The sequence below is a fragment of the Erythrolamprus reginae genome, chromosome 6, assembly GCF_031021105.1.
Source record: "Erythrolamprus reginae isolate rEryReg1 chromosome 6, rEryReg1.hap1, whole genome shotgun sequence".
Lineage (NCBI taxonomy): Eukaryota > Metazoa > Chordata > Lepidosauria > Squamata > Dipsadidae > Erythrolamprus > Erythrolamprus reginae.
Window position 1 is genome coordinate 192,340 of NC_091955.1, and position 27,896 is coordinate 220,235.

The window sequence follows — 27,896 nt, forward strand, 5'->3', positions numbered from 1 at the left end:
TTTAGGAGAAAACATGGAAGGAAAACTGACCCTCGGCAGGATAATACCTAATGCCTGGTGCCATTAGTCGTGTTGAGACTCTGTCTCTCTCAATTTATGGTACCTCTAAGTTAAGAGGAATAAGTTAATAAGGAATAACTGTCAGGTCCTTCATGGTTTTTAAAGTTGTGTTTGTTTCTTGGTGTGGCTATTGTTAGGACCCTGTCCATAACGGTTGGGTTGGCAATATATAAATCAACCATGTGTGTGTAAATATAATATAGCTTTAAGTGAGCTATGTCTGATTGGCTGCAGGTATTGCATACTGCCACAAGAGGGAGCTAGAGATCATAGCTTATCTCTCTGGAGTCTCTGTTTCTCTTTTGTCTTTGCTACTCAAAGTTAGTGCTCTCACTGTTAGGTTTGCTCTGCAGTTTCTCTGCACTCTACGTGTTGTAGTTATGTACTATAGCTTAAATGTGTTTGTAGGATTGATATCCTTGTTTACTGGTTATGACAAAGACAACGGGTAAGAAAGACATTTGGATTGTTATGCTGACTATAACGGGTATGAGCATATTGGAAGACGCTGTTTCTCAGAGTAAACTTTAACTCAGGTTAGTTAGAGTAGCTGTGTGTGGCTGAGTAATTATTCACAACTAATCTCAGGAAAAACATTTCTGTACGCACAACCTTGGTAAAACAAGGACTACTCTACGCATACAGTAACAGCTATTTTGCTATTTAACAAAATAATCTGAACATAATATTAGAAGAATTAGTGCAAATTTAGGACAATTTGTATTTCCTGATCAAGTCATTTGCAAAATCAAGAAATCATAAAAATGATTTAAAGAGACAAATTTTCCTCCCTGAAGCTTTACTGTCACCGGGACTATTTTAGTAAGTTTTAACATTGAAATATTTCCATAGACTGCCAATACTTTTAAATCACCCTTCGGTATTATGAGTATCATGAGAGTATAAAATATTCCATTCAGCTGCAGGCATTTTGGGTTTCGCCCTGCAGACCTTCCTTGCTGACCTCCGAGCCCCCGGGGCTGCAGTGCTGGCCAGGCGGTCTCCCACCCACAGAGATTCTCCCCCTGGGAGTTTGAAGAAGTGCCCCCCCTCGTTTAAATGGCTTGGTCTTTCTTTTTCCCCCTCCCCGGCCTCCTCTTGGAACAGGGGAGCGACAGGCCGGCATATCCCGCTTCCAGGGAGGGGGGGGTCCTGGAGCGAGGACCTCAGAGCGGGAGAGCCACCAGCCCCAGAGGCCCCAGGGGAGTGGGGACTTACAGGCACAGAGTCCAAGCGAGGGGCCCTCGGTCCAGGAAAGTGACTGCCAGGTGGTCTTTGCAGAGGAGGGGAACCGCCCTGCGCTACACAATAGATCCGCAAGGGTGTGTGTGTGTCCAGGGAGGCGTTTGCTGCAACCTTCTGTTTACCCCACAAAGCTTTTGCATGGGGGGGGGGGGGTTTCTCATAAACATGGCACCACTTGACTGGAGGTCGCATTTCTCAGTTACATTTTTTAAAAAAATAAAAAGAGGGAGATCTGGTTTATCCTCATCACCCCCCCAACCAGAGTGCTTCTATTTACAGTTAGGGCAACACTGTCCCTCTGCAGTGAAGGAGGGAATCCCCTCGAGAACCCCCCCCCCCCAATAGTGGAAGGGCTCCCGCTTCCTTCCCCTCCCCGGGTGGAAAGGAAGCGTCCGGGGGGGGGGGGGGAGGCATGGCTGGGGCGCCTGATCCGTTTGGATGCCCTCAGCATCCCCAGGCGGCCTCCCCTCACCAGCCACAGGAAACAAGCCCCCCCCCTCAAAGTCTCCCTTGCTTTGCTTTTCAGTGGGGGTGGGGAGGAGACATTTGGGAGCCCCTCCTCTGGGCCCATAATAACCACACCATTCTCCAGGTATGTGACAGCCCCACGTGGAATGAGGGGGCCACACGAGTGACCACATGAGGGGGACTCTTTGCACAGGGACCTTTGGATGAAGGGAGGACGGGAGAGCTTTGGGGGGAGGTCTTTTTTAAGGGGTGTGTGTGGAGTCTGCGACGCTCAAGACTTCATGTTCAAGTGCAGCCTCCCCCCCCCCAAAACCCCCCCAAACTTATTCCAGCTTCCTGGCAGTTCCCAGCCCAACCCCAGAGTGAAGCCCCCCAGGCCAAATTCGAAAGAGGGACATTTGTCAAGCTGATCTAAGATGATTCAACCTGAAGGAGAAACAAAATTAAGACTCTTTTATTTTCATTTGTTCCCCAAAATGTAGACTTCATAGTTGACAATAATTGCATATAGTTTATATAAGTAAAACACACGTTGAACTTTGCACCAAACACCAACTCTCAAGTTGTTAGTGAAGAAACATAAAAAGCCCAGGGGGGGGGAGACGCTCCCTGTCTGATAAAAAGAATAGGAAATTGTAGACATTCATTAGCCAAGGGAAACATAATCATGTGCAACGAAACTGACCCGTCCGAGACCGGTTGGACCCTGTTGGAGAACCACCACTGGGCTGCTGTGCAAACTTTAGACGCTGGAAAGGTCAGAGGGAAATTTGGGGGATTTGAAAGGAACAGATTATATGAATATCTGCATTTATACAAAAAAGAATAAGGATTAAAAAAAAAACCTGCAAAGATCTGTATGAATGAAATCACTGTAAGGAAATGACCTCTCAGCTATTAGGGACTAGCCTCTTACGGAGCTGATGCACCACCGCCAGGGGGGGTCCAGTGCGGACATTTCGCATTTTGTGTTTGTCAGCAGAAGGAAAACCAGACACACACACACACGCACACACGGTCAGAAGGGTTTTGGAACGAACGGTCAGCTTGCGATCCAAGTGAGTGAACTACCCGAAGAATCCCCGCCAGACGTCCGGAGCTGCGCAGCCGAGTCACCTGCCCGGTCGGCCTTAGTTCAGACGCTGCCGTTCAGACAAGGCGGAAAGTGGATCAGGCGGGTTTCTGAGTCCTTTCCCCATGGGCTGCGCTGGCTTTCCTGGGGGGCTTCTCGGCAACGTGACCCACCCACACCAAGATCCCACCGAGGACTGTGCAAATGTTTATCTCTGCTATTCGAGTTGTGTCATCTCGCAGTCCAAACAAACGCAGCCCTGTGCAACTATTTCTCCTGGATCCGTTTCCCAATGACCTCATGCCTGCTGCCGTCCAGTGCAAGGGAACATCTGGCTTTGCTGATCAAACAACAGCCAGCCATCTCCCCCCAAGCCCCCTCCCTGCTTCTCCCCCCCTCGCTATAAAGTGTGACCCACTTGTTCCCTGGAGGTATTTGCCCAAAGTCAGGGTGAATTCATGCCTAAGTCTGTCGCTCTCTGGCCAAGAAGCCAACCAAAAAACCTACCAGTTAGGACTTTCTGAGTTATTGGACACACAATTCCAGTTTTATGACCAAACATGCGTGGCTGGTTCCTACATTGACTGTTTACTTGCTAATCCATCTCAGTTTAGAATTTATGCTCCCCATGTATAAATTGATAAGTCATTGTATCAATTTACAGAAGAAGAGATTTCAAACTTCCAGTCCTCATTAATATGTGGTCAGGGGCTCCCAGCGTCTTCACGAAGGACCTTCGCAAGGGATGGGATGCCCCTCCTCTTCCGAGGCCCCATTGGAGGGGAAATCACGGAACGTCTCTCCTAAGTGACAGCTGTCTATCTGAGCACCAGGACAAGCACACAGGGTTGCCCTTTACACCTCTATCGAGCAGGGCGGGCTGATTTTTCTGGGTGTTAGCAATTGGGGGAATCGACTCCACTCATAGATTTCACAGTTTTGTAATTAAAGGAATATCAGAATCTCTGGAAAAAACATTTTGTGCCATTAAGATTCTCTCTGCATAACTGTTAATAGGTTTGGACAAACGGTGCTTGATGACGAGCGTTATGCTTCCTTTTCAATGACAGGATTCAATCCGCCTTGCAGCACGTGTTCTGGTTTTCATCTTAATTTATGACCTACGACGGCATATGAATTAACAACAGCAAAGGAAGACGGCTGTCAATCAGGGGCATTGCCTGGGTGTCTACAAGGGTCTTTGTAGCAGAGGAGCAACAGTTGGGGGTCTCGTCTGGGCTGCTGCGCAAACGGAAAAGAAACGAAGGAAGGAAACAAACGAGGAACTGAACCCTCACAAGCCCAAACTGCCCCCTGGCTTGGATCACGGCCGTGGCCTGGCTGGTTTTCAATGGAAACAGGAGAAGCCTAAAGCTGGGAAGAGAAGCTCAGAGTGCGGGTCCAACCGGCGTCTGCAGCCCCCTCCCTAAATCATCTCTCGGCTCCCCTTCTCCAGCAGCTCTGCTTTCCCTTGGGAAAGGCTTTCCCCACACTCCACTGGAGGTGCCCCCCCCCCCACTGCCCCCCTCCCCCGTATAACTCTAGTCAGCCTTGTTCCCCATCCTGCACCCTGGGGGGAGGGGGAGTCGGTCTCAGATTTCTTCCCTCTGGCTGCTCATCAGGTGAGTTGGAGAAGGCCCCTGTCTAATTCTCTCTGCGGCTTCCTTCCAAGGTAGACCCCTCCCCTCTGTCTGTCTCTCTCTCTCTCTCGGTCTCTCACTCTCTCTCTCTCTCTGCCTGTCTCTGTCTCTCTGTCTGTCTGTCTCTCACTCTCTCTCTCTGTCTCTCTCTCTCTCTCTGCCTGTCTCTGTCTGTCTGTCTGTCTCTTACTCTCTCTTACTCTCTCTCACTCTCTCTCTCTCTCTTGGTCTCTCTCTGTCTCTCTGCCTGTCTCTCTCTCTCTCTCGGTCTCTCTGTCTGTCTCTTACTCTCTCTCACTCTCTCTCTCTTGGTCTCTCTCTGTCTCTCTCTCTGCCTGTCTCTGTCTGTCTGTCTGTCTCTTACTCTCTCTCACTCTCTCTCTCTGTCTCTCACTCTCTTGGTCTCTCTGTCTCTCACTCTCTCTCTCTGCCTGTCTCTCTCTGTCTGTCTGTCTCTTACTCTCTCTCACTCTCTCTCTCTGTCTTCCACTCTCTTGGTCTCTCGGTCTCTCACTCTCTCTCTGCCTGTCTCCGTCTGTCTGTCTCTTACTCTCTCTCACTCTCTCTCTCGGTCTCTCACTCTCTCTCTTGGTCTCTCGGTCTCTCACTCTCTCTCTCTCTCTGCCTGTCTCTCTCTGTCTGTCTGTCTGTCTCTCACTCTCTCTCACTCTCTCTCGGTCTCTCTGTCTGTCTCTTACTCTCTCTCTCTCTCTCTCTCTTGGTCTCTCTCTGTCTCTCACTCTCTCTCTTGGTCTCTCTCTCTCTCTTGGTCTCTCTCTCTGTCTGTCTGTCTGTCTCTCTCTCTCTGCCTGTCTCTGTCTGTCTGTCTGTCTCTCTCTCTCGGTCTCTCTGTCTGTCTCTTACTCTCTCTCACTCTCTCTCTCTGTCTCTCACTCACTTGGTCTCTCTCTCTCTCTTGGTCTCTCTCTCTGTCTGTCTGTCTGTCTCTCTCTCTGCCTGTCTCTGTCTGTCTGTCTCTCTCAGTCTCTCTGTCTGTCTCTTACTATCTCTCACTCTCTCTCTCTGTCTCTCACTCTCTCTCTTGGTCTCTCTGTCTCTCACTCTCTCTCTCTGTCTCTCTCTCTGTCTGTCTCTCTCTCTCTCGGTCTCTCTGTCTGTCTCTTACTCTCTCTCACTCTGTCTGTCTCTCTCTCTCTTGGTCTCTCTCTCTTGGTCTCTCTCTCTCTCTTGGTCTCTCTTTCTCTCTTGGTCTCTCCATCTTCTCCTTTCCTCTCTGGAGGAAAGGCCCCTATGGGGAGAGGCTAGAGTTTCAGCCTACAAAGGAGGCAGCCCTGTTTCCCCTGAGGGAGGCTGTTACGTTTGTACTTTACATAAAGGTAACCGCTGATTGGCTTAGACGCAGCCAGGGGAAACCTTGGCGCAAAGTTTTAAAAAAGAGGAACTCACCGCTTTCCCCTGCGCTAGCAAGGTATATAAGGTGCGGCTTTAGCCGGTAGCCCACAGTCACTTCCTACCTGCGAGCTGGTCACTTCTACTGTTCCTGTTTGCCAACCATGAGCTGTTAACCTTCCTCGGCCTCCAGCTTCTGATTCAACAGTGGCGACGAGGGTCCGAGCCTCCGCGTTCCAGAGATGGCTCCAGCAATGCCTCATGCCTTGCCCTTCTTCAGCCCAGACGAAGACACGTGGACGGCTCACATGTCCAAGTTCCGCATCTTCCTCCAGGCAAGCAACTTAAACGACGCATCGGACGACAGAAAACGAGCCATATTCCTACACTACTGCGGTCCGGCGATTTACAACTTGGCAACCACACTTGTGGATCAAGAATCTACCGAGAGCGTAGCGTGGTCAACACTTCCTGGTTAGCTGGCCAAGGCTTCCCCCCTGCAGGTCCTTCTGTTTCTCAGACACGAACCCCCAGCTCTGCCAGCCTGAGTGGGAATCCCTGGCACGCTCCCCACCCCCTCAGGGAGACGGGTGCCCCCCCCGCCCGGCCTCCCTTCCTGGGCTCTGTGTAGCGTGAACTCTCTCTCTCTCTCTCTCTCTCTGTGTGCGTGTGAGAGAGAGAGACCCGCCCTCCGGGGCCCACGTCCTCAACCTCTCCCTCACCTCCGACTGGTGGCCGGCTCGGACGAAGGCGCAGGCGGGATCAAAGGCTCCAGTTCCACAGGCCAGCAGGTGCGTTCGGTTGTATCGGTGTAAAGCACAGATGTGATTTGCACACTCCTCCTATGGGGGGAGGGAGGGGGGGTAGAAACACACAGAGGTAGAAAGTGGGCTGGGGTTCTTTTAAGAGCGATTCATGAAGTTTTGTGTTGGGCCTACGAAGCTTAGAAAAAGGCGCCACTCAAGGCCCGCCCGGAGCCCTTTTGAGGCACAGCTGTCAGTCTCAGGGCCGAGGCTTCTCCACTGCTGGGGCAATGTTGGCCTGGCCTGCAGAGACCCCTCCAAGACCCCCCAGGACAAGCCACCCCCGTCAGCGGACAAAAAATCAGCAGAAACCGAAAGGAGGCCTCTCATCGCGGTGGACACCAACCGTGGATCGTCCTTGGACAGCGCACTCCTCCGCCTGCTGGGAGCTGCTGGGCCAGTGGATCTGCAAGAGAACCGGGGGGGGGGGGATCTTTTATAAGCCGTCACACACAGCCCTGCCGCCTCCCTCGTGAACGGCCGATACACGGCGCATTGGCTTTTCTCGCGATTCAGGGGGGGGGTGTTTAACTGCCACTGGCATCATTGGGGGGGTGGGGGGTCTGGAGGCCTTAAACTCACCAAGGTTAAAGGAAAAAACAACAACAACCCAACACACATCCTGCTCTACACCACTGCGGCCGAAAACGTTGGCCGGATTAATGAGGGAGGCAAAAGGACGCACCAAACTGCCCTTCCCTCTAGGGGCACTTTGGCTAATGAAGGAGAGACCCCTGCCCCCTCCTCACCTGTTATCAGTGCCTCCGAGGGCAAATCCCCCCCCCGTGAATCCTTGATGGTGCTTGCCCCCCCCGCCCTCACCCCCTCTTTCCTTTCATCCTTCCAGCTCATGTCGCTCTGCAGCAAAATCCTGCTTTGTTCCACACGGCCAGTGGCTGTGGCTCTTTTGATTGTGCAGAACTGACGTCGGAAACTAGTTTCTTATGACTCAAGTACGGGATGATCAATAATTATGTAGCAGAAGCAATATTTTATCTATCCTACCTATCCCTCCCTCCCCATTCATCCATCCAATTCCCTCTCTCATCTATCAAATTTACCTGGTATCCCAACTCACTCCTGGTTTGGCTTAGAGGAATAAATACCACATGGATGTATGTGCTTTACAAGGATGGCCCAGAGGAATAAAGGTTAATGTACATTTGGGTGTTTTTATTATTATTATTATTATTATTATTATTATTATTATTATTATTATTATTATTACTACTACTGTATTATTATTATTATTACTGTATTATTATTATTATTATTATTATTATTATTATTATTATTATTATTATTATTATTATTTAGATTTGTATGCCCCCCCTCTCCGCAGACCAGGGGGCGGCTTATCTCCTTCTGGCCTGGATATTTATTTATTGGATTTTATTGGATATTCATTGGATATTAAGCCAATGAGCACATATAGTGAGGGAGGGAGGGAATATGGCGGCTTCCCCTTCGTGCAGGCATGAACTCTTAAATGCAACGGGAGCCAATGGACTCTTGTGGGATCTGCTAATAAACTGAGCAAAGAAGAATCCAAACCAACAGACAAAAAATTAAGTGAAAGATATTAACAGGAAAAACAATGCCATATTATATGTCCCATCAGAATCTCCTAAACATCTGAAAATCTTGATCCAGGTTCACAGGGCTCGATTAATCAGTTCCAGTTGTGACAAAATCAGTTTTCTCAGCTCTTCTTGGAAGTGTGTGTGTGTGTTGATTTATAGAGAACATCTGGCAGTATCTTCTCCAGATTCCCACCTCCAGAGGTTGGCATGTGATGGGCAAAAATATCATCTTGCATTGTGGAATTTTGCATGTTACGGTAGGCAGCTGGTGTAGGTGTACTTGGAGATGTGTCGCTTTTGTGACATGAAAAAGTACATAGGAAGGGAATCAGACCAATGACCTATTCATAGTCCTGCCCGACACATGTTCTAGAATCACCAATCTTCACTTTCTCTTTGCCAGAGAGTAAGAAGTTAAATATTTTACAAACTCAACAGCAAGCGATTGAGCCAACAAATGGATTTTATCACAGATAAATCCATCTTCTACTTGAAGAAAGCTACTTGGCCCACTTTCCTTTTGCACAAATATACAGACAGCCCAAAAATAAATTTACAGTTCTTTCACAGAGCTCTTTCTTGATTGCTGGTGCTTAATTGCTAAATATTTTCCACATAGAGAATGCAAGATGCGTTTGTGCTATATATAAAGCCAGAAACTAATTGATTATAAATGCTTCCCCCCTCCCCCCACAACTCCTCCCTCAAGATACACAAACTCTGAGAGTGACTCACAACGACTCCATCCATGGCTTGGCCTAGGGAGCCCTGGCCAGGATGAAAACCTTTTGGCTGGCTGTCAATCATAACCATTTACAAAATCTCAGTCCGAAACACTTTCTAAATTTCATCAGTAATTGTGTATATTATTTTAACGTGAACAAAGGCAGATAAATAATTTATGCTTTGATAGGTAATGTTGAAAGAAGAGGAGCTCCCTGGTCTGCCAGATGATGTGTGGGACAGGACGGACAGAGAGGTCAAGCGAAGGTTTCTTTTCAGACCACAACCTGAACAGGATGCAACAGTAGGACAAACCATCCCCACCCCTCCCACCCCCCGGGTGCAGCCCTGGCCTGGCCTGGGAGGGGCTGCTCCGTAAGAATCCGGGCACGTCATCCCCCCTGTCTGGTCTCCATCAATCAGACCAGGGTGAGGAACGCCTTGAGCCCCCTGCCAACGGAAGAGGGACCCACCCTGCGGCCCAGCCTGGGAGAGATTCTGCCCGTCGAATCTGGGGAGCCCATTGTACGTACATGTGAAGAGTCCGTCTCACATCTGGCCTGTGCCACCTCCGTTCAGTCTATGGACCGGGGGTGGGCAAACATTTGGGAACACTTAATTCCTTGGCCCTGTGAAACCAGGTAACGATGAGGCCCTGACCAACGGAAAAGGCCGCCAGCTCCGATACCCTCCTGGGCGACTTAGTGCCCGGCACGCTTCGGTGGAACCAGGCCAACGCCCTTCGTGCTGGAATCGCTTTTGAAGCCCTGGGTGATTGTTGTGTGGGAAAGAAAAATCTCCCCCCTCCCCCTCCTCCTTTTCTTAATCAGCCAATTCTGAGGTAAGATGGAATCAGCAATGGGACCTCACCAATCACGTCCAGTCCTGAAGACCGACTGAGTCTAAAAGGGGGAGTACGACCGGAGGAGGCGGGCAGTGAAAAACGTGCAAACTCAGTCCAGTAGGAGAACAGGGGGAGTCCACCCATTCCTGGATGCTCTCTCCACTCAGAATGGGAGGAGGGAGGTGTGTTGGATATGTCCACTGTCCTGAATCTTATTTCTTATTTGTAAAATAATGACAGTGGAATACAAATAATTAACCATGGAATCTGAGGCCGCATAGAGCAGAGCTGGTAGTGAGGCAGGCAACTGCGCTTTGTGTGATTTCCCCAGCCACACGAAGGAGGCAGGACTAGAGCAGCCCAGGGTGAAGGCCCACAGGCTCTAAAACAAAACGAATTAAACAAACACATAGAACCTGATCCGGATTCGTCAATGAGACAAGTTCTTGTGCATCACCCACTTCCCCTCTGGGTTTGCTCCCTTCCTCCTGCCCTCATTCCCTTAGGGAAACAGGTCCAGCCTGATTATTTCTGATGCGTCCCATTTCCATCAGTTGGTCATTATTAATTCAATTAACTAGACTAAGCATGATTAATCCCTCAGTATTTAATGCACCCCCTGCTTATTCAGTTCACTCCAATTCACTCAATGGAAACCACGGCTGCTCTTCTCTGGGTCTCTTTCCCTCCGTGGGTACAACAGGGATCAGAGGGGCTGGGGGCAGTTTGGGAAGCCCAGCTAACCCCCATGTCCAGATTTTTATTTTTATTTTTATTGTTTATTAGACTTGTATGCTGTCCCTCTCTGAAGACTCGGAGCAGCTCACAACAAGTAACCCATGAGATACAAATCCAATGTTAGTTGCAACTGAGTGGCTGAGCCCCATGGGGGACGTGGGATTTGGGAGGAATTCATGTGATTCCCGCCAGGACATTGGTCTCCTGCTCAGTGGGGCCACCAAAGGAAAGGCCACGTGCAAATTGATTTTATATATCATGCATTTATTCGAGAGTTTACAGCCATGGGTCTTGAAACCACAAGGTCCCCTGCAAATCTTTCCTTTCATACTTTTAAGAAATGGAAAAGCTGGAATTTAAAACAATTTGCAATGCAAACGAATGAACCAGCGCAGCTTAGTGATGTTTAATTGTCTAACCGTGGGGTAAAAGGCTGTTTCCAGCTGAGCGTGGCCCACGTGGGCCCCCATCATCCGTGGCTGGTGTGAGGCAGGAGGAGCTTTGATTCTCGGCACGGGAGGATTCGCTCCGTGGAAAGGAGGGGTGAGCTAGTCTCTCAGGGCAGCCCACAACAATGGGCCCACGGAAGAGGCCAAGCAATCCAGGTGAAAACAAAGAGCCCCCCCCCTTCAATTATGGCAATTGAGAGGAAGACCCAGAAGTGCAGCCTGCCAGGTCAATGAGCCTCCGTCAAAGGAACGAGGCCCCTCGGCCCCACTGGCTCTGAGGAGGGGGCTGCTGCTGCTGCTGCTCCGTAGAGGCCACCTCTCAACCCTCCAGCCCCCTCCCCTCCCCTCAGGCTCCAAAGCCTCACCCCCCACCCCAATTAGCATAGGAGAGATGTAAATGGTGCCGTACCTCTCTGTAATTTTCACTGACGCGGTCTAAGCTGAGAGAATAGATCAGGTTTTTTCCTCCGATAAAGAGCCGGTCTTGATACTCGTCCACAAGCATCACATGGAGGCCAAGCGATCCAGACGGACTATGGAAAACCGAGGTCCGGTTCGTGTCCCACAGCTCTGAAACAGAACCAGGCGTGGCGTTACAAACACTGGGGATGCCGGAAGGCTCCGTACAAAGATTTCATTCAGAATATAATTGCAGAATATAAATCTGGAAAATCCCCTTGGAGATCATCTAGACCAGGGATGGGGGACCTTTTTTTCCTCGGGTGCCGAAAGAGAAGGCATGCACGCTATCACATCATGCGCGAGTGCCCACGCCCATCATTCAATGCCTGGGGAGGGCGAAAACAGCATCCCCCGCTCCCCGGAGACCTTCTGGAGGCCTCTTTCCCAACTTCTGCTGGGCCCAGTAGGCTCGTGTTTCGCCCTCCCCAGGCTCCAAAGGCTTCCCTGGAGCCAGGGAGGGTAAAACGCCCTCCCCCACCCCCCGGAGCCTCTCTGGAAGCTGAAAACGCCCTCCCAGGGCCTCTGTGTTTGAGCCAAAAACCAATTTTCCAGCACACACATGCACATGGGAGCTGAGCGAGGGCTCCACGTGCCACTTGTGCCACTGATCTGGACTATTCCTGACCAGTGGAGAAATCCTGCACTGCCACAGTGAGAGAGAAACCGGACTTCCTTCCCGCGACTCTTCCAAACACCTGCTGCTCTTAAGTGGACTAATGGCAGGTTCAGCAACGTCTGGAAAGCTTGAGACTTCTGACAAGTTTACGGTGAGTTGCAGCCTGTCGCCTTCTGATCCTGCAGAACTCAGGCAGTTGCCGTGATTTCCAAAAATAACACCGCTGCAAGTGCCAGTCTTTGACGGACTGCGTTTGTCTATAGGGAGAGCAGCCCCCGCCTCTAAATAATGCCAAGTGAAACAGTTGTTTTACCACATCTTTTTGGAGCATAAGATGCACCTTAGTTTTGGGGGAGGAAAGCAAGGAAAAATAGGCCTCTGCCTCCCAGCAATTTGCCAAACAGCACTGATGCTATGCACAACGTTTGCTGGGTATTTCTGTGCACGCGAGCCTGACCCATAGAAATAGCAAAGAATTGGAGAAATGGACATTATGGCAGTATATTAATGCCAGAAAGTTTTCTTAAACGTAAGAAATTATCACATACATCTCAATTATTTAAATAGATCTACTCCAAACGTGACTAAGACAGGATGTAACTCAGCTGCTTTATCTTAATAATAATATTTAATACTAAAACAGGACATTTCAGATTATACTTTTACAGATCTTTAAAGATACAATAACACTGGGCCTCTTCAGATGCAGCATTTATTTTAAAAAGCTTCTTCATTGTGTTAAGTTGTCTAGAGTGAAAGAGTCTTTTAAAATAAGTCTAATAATTTGAACCCTCTACAGGCATTTATAGCTATTGACTTCCCTCCTTGCAGCAAAAGACAAGCAGCCACTTTCAGCCTTTGCCTCTCCCTCCCTGCAGCAATGGGCCTCCCTGCAGCTTTAGTTTCACTTTCATTCCAGCACCTGGGCTTGCCAGCCATCAATCAGCTGAGTGTCGGGAGGGAGATCATCAGTGGCTTAAGTGCCAATCAGGCTCCGCTGCTGTTTGCTGCAAGGAGGCCAATTGCTGGCAGGCAGAGACCAAAGAGTGGGGGTGGCTGGGGGGCTGGGGCTACATTCGGTGTAATATGACGCACCCAAGTTCTCACCCTCTTTTTTGGGGGGGGGTTGTTTAAAAAGGTGTGTCTTATACTCTGAAAAATATATATGTTGATGAGAATAAGACGCAACATGTGATTACAGCAATCAGAATCACAATAGCGCAAAATTGGAAAAAAGAAGAGACACCATCAGAAAGAGAAATGATAAAAAAGATATATGACTGTGTAGAAATGGACAGATTAACCCAAAAACTTAAAGACAAAGAAGAATCAAAATGCTATGAAATTTGGAAGAAATTTTATGACTGGGTCGAGATAAGAAGAAATAATAGTAGATGTTCTCAATATCAATAGTAGATGTTCTCAATATCAATCCAAAATATAAAACTAAGATCAAATCAATCTGACTTTAGATTAACTGAATGACAGAACAAATACTTGATAACGCCATAAACTGCATTATGATATATCACAAAGGAAGAGCTGTGTGGGAGGGGGAACTACGGGCAGTTCTGTAAAGTATATCTTAGAATGCAAGTACAACACCTTGACAAACAATAATTATACTGTGAAACGATATAACATGTACAATACTATACGTCTGCTCTTTTTAATCCTTGTATAATAAAAATTTTATTTTTAAAAAAAGAGAATAAAAGGCGCAAAAGACGGGGCTGAAGATGTAGCTCGTTGGTGAAGATGAGGGGAGACGCCCCTCTCGCCCGGGGGTGAATTTATAAGCACCCTTGAAAGGATCTCAGTTTTCTTGGCCTGCTCTCTCTCCTCCCCCTCCTCCTGCCCTCCCCTTCCCTTCTGCGGGAGGTTCTGACCCGGACTTGAGCCCGCCGGGTTCTGGCAAAGGCCCAGGAGAGAGGTGGAGGCGGGCAAGACTCCTCTTTCCTTTGGGAGGAGAACCAGGTCGTGTCACCAGGAGCCCTGGAGCTCAACTCGAAGCGGCTTCGGTTTCCTCTGGACCCTCCGTCCACGTCGTGGTCACATGGGTTTAGGTTCAGGGCGCGAGTGTGCGCAGTGTGGATCATGAGAAGGTGTACGAGATCATTCCCGGGCCGGTGCGCTCATTGATTCCTAAAACTGTTAACGTAGAACAATTGAATCAGTGCTCTGTGGATTTGTTGAAATGAGCGTTTGCCCATTTCAAGTACCGAACCTCCAATCAACTTAAACAATGGGCACAAAGTAAATGTCAATGTATAAATGATCTTTTGTCCAGAACTGGAAAGAGCTTCCTTGTGGGGAAAAGGTGAAAGATTTTACTAGTTTATTTTGCTTAGCTTTTAGTTTATGAAAAATCTTTCTCCCTTTCACTAATTCCACGGATTATTCTTTCCAAGTGTTGGTGAGAATGTCAGGGCTCTGTTTACGCAGGAAGATATTAACCCGCAAAGAAATTTCATGCAAATCGGAGGAAGCATTGCAACGGTATCTCGTATTTCAACTATCAATTCAGGAAAACATTGATAAATGGGTTTTCTGAGATCTTGGAATCTGGTTCTACATATATCAGGATGCTGGCACACTGCCAAGAAATATAATTCATTGGGATTTTTTAAATGCCCAATGGACTTGGCAATCTTTTAAAAATGAATATTATGACCATAGAAGTAAACAGGGGGATAAAGAAGGGGGAAAGGAAACAAGATTTGGGGATTACAAAATAAATACTCTAAAATCTAAAGCATAATTGCAATGAAATCCCATGTAAATAAAACAATTACTTACAACAGATTAACATTACAACAGATTGTCCTTGCTCTGTCGTTTGCATCAGCCTCAATCAGTTTCCTTTTGAGAATTGATTTTATCAACCAAAGCCTCTTAATTGTAAAACCAGAATTGTGCTTAGTTTGAGGTACCTCAACGTATGAACCATCATCCTTTGCCACCTTCTCCTATCGCTGCTTCCCTCCCATAAGGCCGGGGGAGGCGGCCAGGAGGTCAAGAAGTGCAGTCCCAGCAGGGAAGGCGGGTGCAACTGACCCCCTCTGAGTTCAGGGACCCAGAAATCAAAGCCCCCTTTTCTCTCCTGCTCCAGAGTAAGTGGGCAGGGATAATGGGTGCAGTTATGGGGAGAAGGCAACTTCTGGTTAAATGTCAGGCGTTTTGGCCAGGGGACGAACTGCCCGGGGACGGCTGGGCTGGAGGGCCTTGGGCAGGGACAGAGGAAGCTTCCACGAAGCATCCCTGCCGGGAGGGGCAGTTCAGAGTTGGTGCTCCCGTTCCGGGAATCTCGGCACTGCAAAACTTTTGGTGTGTTGCTGCATTACAAGATCCAAAAAAGCTGGTGGTGGTAAGAAGCCTGTTTGAGATACTTTTGGGGTCTTGAAGGGCCTTGTTGCCCTCTGGAATGTTGGTACGTGGAATGGACACGCGTGTTTTTTAAATGGAACACCACTAAATGGAACCCCTGGTTTTTACTAGGCATACAATGTGCTGTTGCGTTAACGGTATATCTTAATTTCTGAGAAGCAAAATGCAGAACCATTTATCTTTTGTTGGTCCGTCCTTCATGACTGCACAATGCGCCCCTAACTGCATTCTGCAAATAGCCGAGAGCTCCCCATAAATTCTATCGTCAGATCCATTTTGTCTGGACATTTAGCAAAATAAATATCAACCCGTGATCCAAAGGGACCCTTGAAACTGCACTTTTATTCCTTCTTCTTCCTTTGTTCAGCCACGTGCAATTCAGAGACTGCCTGGACGAGTCCCCGAGTCTTCCTGCCGAGGTTTTGTCACTGCCTTTTTCTTGGGGTTGGGAGAAAGTGGCCGGCCGAAGGTCACACTCCTCCTTTTCCAACTTCATGCCTCAACCCTCAAAGTTTTTAAACAAGGGGCCAACTCACGGTCCCTCAGATTGTTGGGGGGGGGGCTGGCAGGCTCTGTGTGTGTGTGTGTGGCTAGGTGGTCATGTGACTGGGTGGGCGTGGCCAATGTGGCAGCAGTCCATTAAACAACACACACAAATTCAACTTTCCTTTCTTTTGCTCCTGCGGGTGTTTCGTTGGCTCTCGGCCGCCTTTCCACCCTCTGGAGAAGGGAAGGCTCTAAGCACAGCTGGTAGTTCAGCCCTCGGGCCCCTTCACAGACTTTCTCCGCTTACATTGAAAGAAGAAAAGTCTTCCTTGGGAGAAAAGGGGGAAGAGAAACCAGGGAGGCTCGACGGGGGCAGAGAGAGAGAGGAGGGTCCCTTTCCAGGAGGACCAGGCCCTGGGAGACCCCACTCCGTTTTTATCCCCATTCCGCCCTAGTGCTATGGCAACCCTTCCCATCCCCTACTACTCCCATCCCCCATTCCCTTCTCTCAATCTGCTTTTGCAATCTCGCTGGCTGCCCCGAAGCTCCATCCACACATGCCGAATGCGCGCAAGAGGCTCCACATCTCTGGCAGGCAGGGCCAGGCTGGGCAGGCATCACTCGAAGCAGAGCTGGACCGGGGGGAGGGAGGGGGGGCTCAGCAATGCTGACCTGCCGGCTGGCCCTTCCTGCCCCCCTCTCCGGGCCACAGGTGACTCTCCTCTTTCGGGGTCAGGCGGCTTCTTCGGCCACTGCTCAAAATGGCTGGGCACCGAGCGGGAGGAGGACGGGCAGCCAAGCGGCAGGGGCTAGGGGAAGAAGGCGGAGGGGGCGGCTGTTGCACACCCACCCCCTAACTTGCTCATGTCTCGCCAGCCCCGCTTCACCAACGGTGCCCACCGGCTTGCAGGAGCCTCTTTCGGCCAGGAGCTGCGGGGCCACTGTGGCTGCTTGCCCACTTGGAGCCCTTGTTGACCCCTACCCTGAGTTCAGGGAAAGCGGTGTGTGGTGGGGTGACATTTTCCCCTCCCGGGGCCTCCCCGGCCCCCAGAAGCACTCTGCCGGGCAAAAGCAGGTCGCAGGGAGGCATTCTGAGGCCTCCGCATGTCGTATTTTTGGCCCCTTCGGCCCCCCAAAGCAGCCTTACTTTCCAGTTCCACCCCGAGGGGCTTGCCAAAGGAAGGCCTGTGCTGAACTGAAGGGGGTGGGTGATGGATGGGGGGGGGCAGCCTCATTTATTTATTTATTGGACTTGTATGCCGCCCCTCTCCGAGGACTCGTGGTCCCCCACAGGCCGCATTGATGGCTTTGGCAGGCCACACTTGGCCCGCGGGCCACACTTCAAGGACCTCTGCCTGAACAACTCCAAAATGGCTTTCCGTGCGGTAATACACAATACAAGGACAACACTCCAACCCTTTGCCAAGGGTATAATGAACCTATAATGAACATCAAAGACTATTTGTAGTGAAAACTCACGTTATGCATTTTGCCAAATTTTAAGGAAAAACGTGGTTCATAAAACGCAGGTTCCGTCTTCTACTGATGCAGGCAAGAAGAATCCTTGGGGAAAACTCTTGCGTCCGTCCGGGTCCAGGGCCTGTGGGTCGCTGAGACCGAGTGGGAAGCTTCCCGTGGCCTTTTGACCGGAAGACAAAGCTTCTCCTTCCGGGGGGGGGGGAGAGTCTGTGGGTGGCAGACTCACTGTGCGTGGGGAGCCCAGGAAGGGGGAGGGTGGGTCCAGTGGGTCCAGGGCGGATAAGAAAAGAACCAAGGGGCAAAAATCCCGTTTCCTTGCAAGCGACTGGGAAGCCAAGGCAGGTGTGAGCGTGGTTGTTATTTGGACTGCGTTTGTGTCACTGTGTATGTTTCTACTTATGTTAAGCCTGACTCAAGGGCATCTTTATCTTTTTTACCTGGTCAAACCAAGGTCAGCCTTTCGTGCATGGAAAAAGAGTTTTTGACTGATGCAATCTGTGGGAAGAAACCAGAGACGGTCTGAGATCTCAATCGATGTAACCACTGCAAAAATATCACTTATTCCCAAATATAGGAATTGATTGACTTGCGACAGACAAAGTCACATGTTTCTTATCTCAAACAGCCAACAAAAATTGAACAGTTGCTATAAATTACAGATTCTTCTTTCTTTGGATCTCCAAACATTCTGCAGGTTATTAGCAGGAGTTTTAGCTGCATCCAAGGAATCATCTCCTGTTGCCAAGGCCCATTAAAATTTAATCATCACTTCTCCCAGACGTCGTAAAGGAGCTGCACATTGTAGAGTCAATTTGTTCTTTGTGCATTGTTTTTGCAATCTTTCCTTAATTCTTATGTTTTCTCGGGATTTCATTTCATTCCTGGGAAATTTGCAGCTAGAGATGTAGCGACCGCCCTTGTTTTGCTCAAAAATACATTTTCCCCTTTAAATCTGACGCATGGCACAATCCTGGTAAATACCAGCAGAGATGTGAGAATGGGTGTTGCCACGAGACTAAGCTAAGCCGGTGCAGAGGTGGAGGCCACGCCAAGGTTGTGTGCAGCAAATGGCCGGCCTCTAACGGGCCTCTCCTAGGCCGACATGGTCTCGCCCAGTTCACACCGCCAGGGAGATTCAGGAGATTATCCCTGTCTGGCACGTGGTCTCACCAGGTTGCCCTTCACGTCCGTCATGGCTGCCATCACTAACTCGTTTCAACGTCTACGTCAGATGGTGGTGCAGCTGAGGGAATTCCGGGCACTGGAGCAGATGTTCCGGCGATCTCTGCCAATGCAGTGGCCTGACGCCCAGCCAACCGAGCCCTGTCCAGGGATGTGGGGTGTGTATCGTCCAGCCCATTTGCCTAACTCAGGTCTGCCCCTTCAGACTGGAGAGTCACGTCAGGCTTTGGGGAGTCGGCCTGGTCAGCCAACTGGGTGCCACCCTCACTTTGGAAGACCGAGGCCTCTGCCCTCCCACTGACTTGGCTTGCGGAAGAACCGGTTGATCAGCGGCCCATGAAACACGAAAGGTTGACGGCTCCCAACCAGCTGGTTAAAGATCAGCCGCCTGCTGGTCATGCTGTGCCTTCTACTGGCCCGTGAAAGGCCCCTGCATTGGCCATAAAGAAGAAAAGCGGCCATTGGAGGGTCCGTCACGATCTCGCAGTCATTCATTCACGGGTTCAACCTATGGGCCCTTTGCAGCGTGGAACGTCCAATCCTAGTTTGATTGCCCAAGGTCACAAAGTAATTGGGAATCGACTGAAAGGATTATTGTTTTTTCCTCTATTCCCCCCTCTGCCCCCCCCAAAAGGAGAACTTTGCATTTTCTGTGCCTTCAGTGAGTCACTCAGGACCTAATAAACATTATCACTGGACCGTTTTAGCGCAGGAACGTTGAACAGTCCCACATTACGTCCGCTTTCTGTCGCTGCAGCATTAGCCCCTATTTTTGCAAATCCAATGGCTTTGATATATCATTACATGGATGGCATGTTAATTGGAGCCCCAAAGATACAATCTAAGTTGTATGCTGAAATACAAAATGATTTAAGTATTTATAGATTGCAGATTGCCCCCGAAAAGATAACAGCTGCATTCTCCCCATCTTTATTTAAGGCTTTCTGAAGTCTCGGGCACCAAAGGGGCAACCAAAGGCCATTTAAAGGGGCCTCGATGGGCCTCCCCAATGCAGAACACAACACCTCTGTAGCCCTATATCTCAGTGGGTCTGGAAGCAAGACTTTTATTACCTCCTGAAAACTATTATTTCCCTAAGGTAAGTTGGAACAATTTCGTAGCACGTTCAGAGCAGAAAACTTTATTTTCCCCTAAATTCAAAGCAAATGCAGTTTCCCCTTAGGAAAACAAGTACTTTTCTTTATGTCCAATATATCTATCTTGCTATTCTGAAATACCCAGAGTAGCTTTGTCCTTGGATTTGTCTTCATCAATTCTAGCAGGCAAAGCAACCTGCTAGATGGGTTTAAAGCTGCAGTAACTACCCAGACAAGCAGTGTGTTTTGTGTAGTTTTGTAGTACAGCTTTGGTTTTTATGCCTTGATTGGACTTATTAAATAGGAAGAAACTGGTACCCCTCCAATTGATGAAACATTCAGTGGCAGGTATTAGATTCCCTTCAAAACAGAGATGCTTGAACGGAGGGTGGGACTAGAAGACCTCCCAGATCCCTTTCAACTCCGTTATTCTGATGTGTTTTTGAAAAAAAATAATACTGTTTTAAACACCTTTCTCCTTAGTCCAAATCCTGCCTGTATGTCAGATGTTTCGTTGCATATATTCACATCCTCTACTATAAGCAGAAGCCGTGTTGTTTAGATTCAGAGGTAAACTTGAGTTAAGCCCTGTAGCTTAATGACAAGTAACTTCTATTAAATATTTACTTTATTAGCTGGGGTGAAATAAAATGAATTATTCTATGGTTTTACAAAGCACTTCATATGTGTGGAGACAGAGACTACTTCTTGGGAATATTCTGGGGATGTACAATATATGAAAATTATCTATCAATCATATACAGCAGACCAAAACAGCTATAAGATCAAAGAAGATGATTTAAACTATTAAGATTTTCAGAGCAATTTTATGGTGAGGACAATGTGCTGTCAAAATCATGTTCAACTCCTAGTGACCACATGCGTAGTTTCCCTCTTAAATCAGTCCGGTCCACCCGTCAGCAATGCTGAGTGTTAGGAAGGGTCCAATTCAAATGTTCTTTATCGTGGTTTAAAGTCGCTGTTTCCTCTCTGAAAAAAAAAAGTCTCTTGCCTTCTACACAACAGCCATTCCTGCCCACGGCCCTCCCCTCTTCCCTCTCCCCTCCGGGCTAAGCCCACCCACCCGAGGCCTCTGGGCTCCCCCTGGGAAGGTCTTCTGGCCACTGCAGGACAGGGGAGGAAAATCGTGATCTGATCTTGACCCTTCACTTCCACGGAGGCAACTGGGATCCCACGGCTGGAGGGCCTTGGCAGGTGGCCTCTTGGTCAGCTCCTGACAGGTCAAGGTGCCAGGGCTGCTGTTGTTGTACGTACTGTTGCCCTGTCAGCTTCCCCCTGTTCCATATTAAGGCCTTTGATTCCCTCCCCATCATAATTCACATGTTCCCATTAAAATCTGTCCATTGTTCAGCCTGTCAACCTGTTTCTGTTGACCGCTGGGGGAGGGGGGGCTCGGTGGCCTCCCCCTCTCTGTGTCTTCCATCAGTTTCAAATATCCCAGGAACGAAATTCACCTGGCGATGGGCCTGTTTGTGGCGGCCGAATGCTCCCCAACAATCGCTCTGCCCTCCGGCCTCCTTGCCTTTCATTTATTTTCATTCATTCTATTTATTTGTCAAAACCTGTGCAACGTATCAGGTATTGAATGGACACAAACGAAAGGAAACCAGGCACAGGGAGTTTGAGGAGAGTAGGAGAGGGGAGGGGGGGCACGCTGGGGGCCCTTTTGCAGGCCCCTCTGACCCCTTAGGCAGACGGGGGGGACTGGTTAATCGCTCTCGGCCATATCCGGTCCAGGGGCCAGGATTTCTCCACGGACCACCCAAATTTTCCTGCGGACCACCGGTGGCCCATGGAGGACCAGCTGGGGACCTGTGGTGTGAGAAGGTCCAAGGCCGCTTGGGAGCGAAGGAAGAAGAGGGTGGGCGGAGGGGACCCTTCCACTCGGGAGGAACGTGGTGGCTGGCCACTCAAGATACACAACGAAGAGAGTGTGTGAAACACACCAGGGGAGACCTCAGCACCCGATTGGACCACGGACTGCACGAAAGAGCCACAGAGAGGCAGGCAGGAGGGGGCGGCCATGCAAGTACAGGGAGGACCCACTGCCACCGCAGCTCCCCTGGCTGAGCCCCCTTGAGACCCCTGTGGAGAAGGGCAAAAACGGAGAGAGAGAAAAACCGGAGCAGAGTGGCCACAGGGGCTGGTGGGAGATTATTTGGGCCGGCAAACGGGACGGATGGGGACTTTTGAGCTGGAAGCTTTCCAACGGTCAGCTGATGAAGTTTTAAAAGCTCACCGAATAACAAAAGGCAGCGCTTCACAAACGGACCAAGAAAGAACAAAAGGAGCAATACAAAAATGGCAGGAGACACTGGACACACGCCCTGACCTTCCGGGAAACTGTTCGACCCATTAACTCATTAATAGCGGACGAGATTCAACAGCGTCAGGAAATTCCTTCTTCCTGGAAGGACGCTTTCATTCCTTTGATGTATAAAAGGACAAATGGACAGACAGGCCCACTACGTCGCTTAATGTGAATTATAATGCCTGCATGGCAATATTGGAAAAAAAGACCCAACCGAATTGCCATCGATAATGAGAATGGGCTTTACGTAGATATGGGAAACCCTTTCCCCTTTTATGCCAAAGATAATCAGGGCAAGGGGTCATCCCTCTCCCCCTCCCCCTCCTCATGGCTTCTGAATCAATGTCCAAATAATTGGCCTGGTTTGGTTTCCTCTCCTCCTTTGCAGCAGGGAGAAATTAAGAACAAGGCAGAAGGTGAACTGGCCTCGGAGGAGGAGGAACGCTGTCCACCTCTTGTGTTTGTCCACCGACCCTTCAAAAGAGACAATCCAGACTGCGAAGAGGAAACAAAAAGGCCAAAGCGCCGACCCTCCAAGCACCCAGATAAGCAGAGATTAAACCAAGATTAACATTAGGCCAATAATCAATAAGCAAACAATACCCCAACCGACCGAGGAGCAGCCAAGGATTCAGATCAAGAAGCTCAGAGTAAACCACAGCAGCCCAACCGAGACCCCCGAGCCCCCTCCCACCAACCCCCCCCTCGGTAGACAGAAAGCCAAGCCCACTCCCTCCCAGATGGCGTTGCCTAGTTGGGTCACGGAAGGTCCACAGAAAAACCAAAGCAGCATTTGGTCAGAGAACAGGACGCCCCAGCCCAGCTCTGAGCTGAAGGGGTTCTCCTCCACCCCACACGTCCGTCGTCCACTGGCGTGACTTGTAAGACGCTTTATATTTGATTTAAAGGCATCCCTGCACTATCTCAAGGTACGGGCGGACCAGTGGCAGCAGAGATCCCATAAATACGGGTTTTTTTTTAAAACAAACGTCTCAAATTCAGAACCTTCCGGCTTCGTGAAAATATCCACAAGGCTGGAAGTGAGGAAGAGCATTCCACACATGCGGTGTTCCCTACGGAGGTGGTGTCCTGGCTGGATCTCATGGCAGACGGAGAACGGGAATACCAGGATGGGGGGAAAGAGAGAGAGGAGAGAGAGAGTGAGGGAGAGAGATAAGAGGGAGAGAGAGGAGGGAGAGAGAGAGAAGGAGGGAGAGAGAGAGAGGAGGGAGGGTTAGAGAGAGGAGGGAGAGAGATAGAGGGAGAGAGAGAGTGAGGGAGAGAGATAGAGGGAGAGAGATAGAGGGAGAGAGAGAGAAGGAGAGAGAGAGAGGAGGGAGAGAGGGAGGGTTAGAGAGAGGAGGGAGAGAGATAGAGGGAGAGAGAGAGGAGGGAGAGAGAGAGAGGAGGGAGAGAGGGAGGGTTAGAGAGAGTGAGGGAGAGAGATAGAGGGAGAGAGAGAGAGGGAGAGAGAGAGAAGGAGGGAGAGAGAGAGAGGAGGGAGAGAGGGAGGGTTAGAGAGAGGAGGGAGAGAGATAGAGGGAGAGAGAGAGGAGGGAGAGAGAGAGAGGAGGGAGAGAGGGAGGGAGAGAGATAGAGGGAGAGAGAGAGAGGAGGGAGAGAGGGAGGGTTAGAGAGAGGAGGGAGAGAGATAGAGGGAGAGAGAGAGGAGGGAGAGAGAGAGAGGAGGGAGAGAGGGAGGGTTAGAGAGAGAGAGGGAGAGAGATAGAGGGAGGGAGAAAGAGAGAGGCAGCAAAAGGAGGAGAGCTGGGATGGAGGGAAGGGAAGCGTTTCATCTTTGTCAATTCTTGAAAGTCCCACTTTGTTATTAGCAAAGAGACGCAGGAGGCCAAAACTACCCTGGCAGGAGACTCCAGTTCCAAACACTCAGGTGGATGCTGCAATCTTTGCACATTGCCCCAAACGAGAGGAGCAACACTGATTCATCACATAGTTAAATGTTCATGTGCATTGAAAAAATAATCCTTTTTTCTTTTTACAAGACCTGACAGTGGAATCCTGTGTCCGGTTTGCTTAAAAGAAAATCATAGAGTGGTCAGAAATTAAGTCTGGGGGCAAACGTTCCTCTACTTTCACATTCCCACAATGGAATCATCCTGGGTCTATTTTTGTTTGTGTGGCTGCTAATAATTAGCCCCCCTGCCCCCCCGCCTGCTTTCAGTCTTTGGCTCCCATTGCAGACGCTGCCTGTTCTTGTAGCATTGGTGCCTCAACACGGGGTACAGAGACATCCCCCCCCTTGATTCCCTTTCTGGCAGGGATCCGGGATGCAACACCGGGGGAGGATTCCCGCCTTGGGGGAGGAGATGGAGACACCACTGTCTGGACCACAGCCACCCCAAAGCCGGGGGGCCCTCGGGGGGTCTTCCTGCCGCTGCGCTCTGCTCCCACCTCTCAGCCACCCCAAAATCCCCTGCCCTCCCCGAGCAGGAAAGAGGCTGCCGATGTGTTTGGGTGAAGAGGATGCGCCTGGGACTGCCGGGGAGACGAGCGCTCCTTTTCAGCCCCCCCACCCAGGCCCCCATCCAGTCGCCACCACCCGCTTCCCCCCAAGGCTTCCTGGCTGCGAGACTGGGACGGGGCGGAAGAGCCCAGCCCAAATTCTACAGCCCTGGCTCCGACTGCTGAAGCTGTCTTGAGCAGCAACGTAGAAGACGGGGGGCACTTTACTGTTATTTAAAAAGAAGATATTTTTTTCCCTGGCTATTCAATTCACAAGAGCGACTCTAATTTGACTTACAATTTCAAGCCCACAATTAAAATTAAAGTGCAGTCATCTATGCTTTTGGATGATAAAATGCAGGGGGTCCTGTTCCTTGCATCAACATTGCCCTCCTCCTCCTCCTCCTCCTGCGACCACGTTTCGCCCCTCTCCCGTTCTGGGGATCCTGGCCGTCGCCCGAGGGTGTGTGTGTGTGCGTTTCATCCAGGGCGAATGCAGCCCAGGTAGCCTTTGACCGCTTCCGTCCTTTCGCGGGTCTCTTTCCTCCAAGGCCCAGAAGATGCAGCTCCGATAGCGCAACGTTTGTAGGACCCCCCTCCTCCTCCAAGCTTCATCGCCCCCCCCTGCTCAGGGGCGTCTCTGGTGTCTGTCTTTCTCTGGCTGTCAAACTGTACTTAAAAATAATGAAGCCTGCACGATACGGACTGAAATGAAAGCAGATGGCTGGCTGCGAGCGGCTGCTCCAAAGGCCACAAACGCTTCATTTAACACCCTCCGGAATAGGGATTCCACCGTCTGGGCTCAAAGCCCCCGAAAATTAGCAACAGCCTCGCAACTGCAGCGGCTTTCAACACCGACCGGACCCTGTGAGGTTCAGCCACAAGCACCGAGGTCCTTTCTTCCGACAGCAGCTGGATTCTCCCAAGTGGGGCCCGGCCAGCATCAAGTGATGGAAGCAGCTACGTGGACAGGAGCCCAACGAGGAGGAGGCCACTTAGGCCAAAGCCCCCCCTCACTGCTCATCTTGGGGGGGGCAGAAGAGGCAGGAGCTCTTCCTCCATGGCCCTTCCCTGACCTTTGGCAGAGCAGGTGCCTGGTCAGTCCACGTGCCGGCCACAGCCCCACCCCCACTGTCTTGTTTTGGAGGAAGCAGCAGCCCCCACCCCCCTGGCTGCGCTTTCTCCATCTTGGAGGGGGGTCCTGCAGGTAGACATTCATTGGCCCCAGCCCCACCTCCTCTCGCCCGGACGCTGAAGGCGGAAAGAACGAAAGGGCCCAGGTGGTGGTGACCCAACAGGCAGAGGGGCAGATTTCGTCTCTTTCGGACAAGATGTTTCAGTTCCCCTGAACGTTTCGGTCAATCCACCCAATTTTAAATGCATTTCCTCTTTGGAGACGGTCCAACCACCCTCGCAGCCAGAGTGGCCAAAGGGCCAGCAGTCCTGTGACTCCCACAGCTCTGGAATAGGGGACCGGCCTGTGGTGGGGCTAGAAATCATCCGGGGTCAACCCTGGCTTTCCTGTCCATTGCGGACACTAGGCCGGCCCCCTGCAAACTCCTCTCTCTCTCTCTCTCCCCCCTTGGGTCCCATTTGTTGGGGGTCAGGGGAAAGGGAGGGTCTTGCCTTCTCTTCCTGCTCAAGATCCCCATGGACAATTGGGGGGCCATTGTGGGACACAGAATGCTGGACTTGAGGGGTTTGGCCCCATTCAGCAGGGCTCTTATTAAGGTTCTTATGTTCTAAATTTAGCCTGTGATCGGTGGTTTCAGTGGAGCACGAACAGCCCCCGGGTGCCACCTCAGCACCTCAAACTGCCCCCCCAGGACGGTCACTCACACCACACACACAGCAGCTGAACCCGGCAAGGAAACGCTCACTGCCGACTCCCAACAGCCACGGAAAGGGAAACTGAGGAAGAGGAGGAGGAGGGAGCCCCGTTTCCTACCCGTTCAAGTTCCAGACGAGGCCTGGGGCAGCTTCTTATTCCCTGAGAGTGGTCAGGTTCCATCCCTTTGCCCAGAGCCCGAGAGGGGGGGGAGCAGGAGGCCTTTGGATCCCGGGGGCTGCAGGAAAAGAGCCCACGAGCCTTTCTCCGTCTTCCATGAGCCCTGACCTGAACCGCCCGTCAAGCACTTCCCTCCACTGGACGTGAGGCCTGGCGACAGCAAGAGGCTGAGGGGGCCAATGACGTCCATCGCTGGGTTTGACTTTTTAGAAAGGTTTGAGCAAAGGATTCCGCAGGGCCCCCACCCCCCACCCCTTAGCCATCTCCTTTTCGATAAAGCAAGGAGGGGTCTTTTCCCCCATCACCCAGAGAGAAGAGTCACTTGCCGCTTGCAACATTTTTCTTTTTTGCTGACTTTGAAAGGAGACAAAGGCAAAATGCTTTTACAGCTGCATCAGGGCAACTCGTGACGCAATGCTACTGCAGTGTCCAGATCGCAATCACCTGTAACCAGAGTTGTGCAAAACGCTTGACACTGAAGCCGCCTGAAGATCCGGCCCAGCACCTGGGGGGCGAAAGGGCTGCTTTGGAGTTGGGGATGGACTCAACCCCTGTTACTTTCCCCTTACACAGCCTGTGCTTCGCTCCGGCCTCTCTGGGGAATATTTCACCGGGAACGTTGCTGCTGCCTCCAGGAACTTCCCACATTCGCCTCCCCATTGTTTCTCACGCAACTATCACAACTAAAGAGGCCCTGCAAAACTGTTACGGGGTTCAGATGTTAGAAGCCGAGGGAGATCGCATCTAAAAAGTGTCCTTCCCACCACCCACTTTTAAATCTTCAACTTCCAACTTCAGAATTTAGTCCGTTCCAGGCAGCTGCCTGCTTTGCAAACGGACGGCTGTTCTTTGAAGGTTCTGATTCACATAAGGCCAATTAACCACTGGAAAAGAATACAAAGAGCTGCATTAATTTCAGCAAGAAGAGCAGGGTGGAGGGAAGAGACAATTAAAAGGCCTCTGAAAAATTAGGTTGTGCTGCTTTCGAGGAGTCGCCTCAAAGTCCTTCCACCGTTCTGATGACCATCATTTGATCACAGCCATCGTGGCAGAGCTCGGTTGCAGTCACAACTCAAGGACCTGCAGAATACGTTCATGCACAGTCTTGTTATCTTTGCATCTGAGTGTGTTGACTATAGAAATATAGATGGAGGGGGGGAGGGGGAAACACTTTGCAGTCCGAGGATCCCTTGAGCCGCCCCATCCGTCCACTCCCTCCATGCCCGGAGCCAACGGCGCCCTCTCTTATGTGTAGCAAAAGCAGAACAAACAATGCAGGACAAAACAGGAACCCAAAATAAACCCGCCATGGATTTGGGTGGAAGTGACACAATGGGATCTGTCAAAGCGGATCCCGTCACAAGGCGGGCAGGGGACAATGCGCAGAGCTCGGTGGGGCTGAGCGTTCT

General features: G+C 50.4%; 1 protein-coding gene across 1 annotated transcript in view; it reads right to left on the reverse strand.

Annotated features, from left to right (window-relative positions):
• The window catches only part of SEMA3E (semaphorin 3E), a 32,142-nt gene extending 20,601 nt beyond the window's left edge, over positions 1-11,541 (reverse strand). The window contains exons 1-3 of the mRNA XM_070754931.1: positions 11,385-11,541; positions 6,985-7,044; positions 6,558-6,677 (exon numbers count right to left, since the gene is read on the reverse strand). Coding sequence (XP_070611032.1) covers positions 6,558-6,677; positions 6,985-7,044; positions 11,385-11,480 — 276 coding nt within the window. The 5' untranslated portion in view covers positions 11,481-11,541. The remainder of the gene's footprint in view (positions 1-6,557; positions 6,678-6,984; positions 7,045-11,384) is intronic.
• Positions 11,542-27,896: the final 16,355 nt, after the last annotated feature.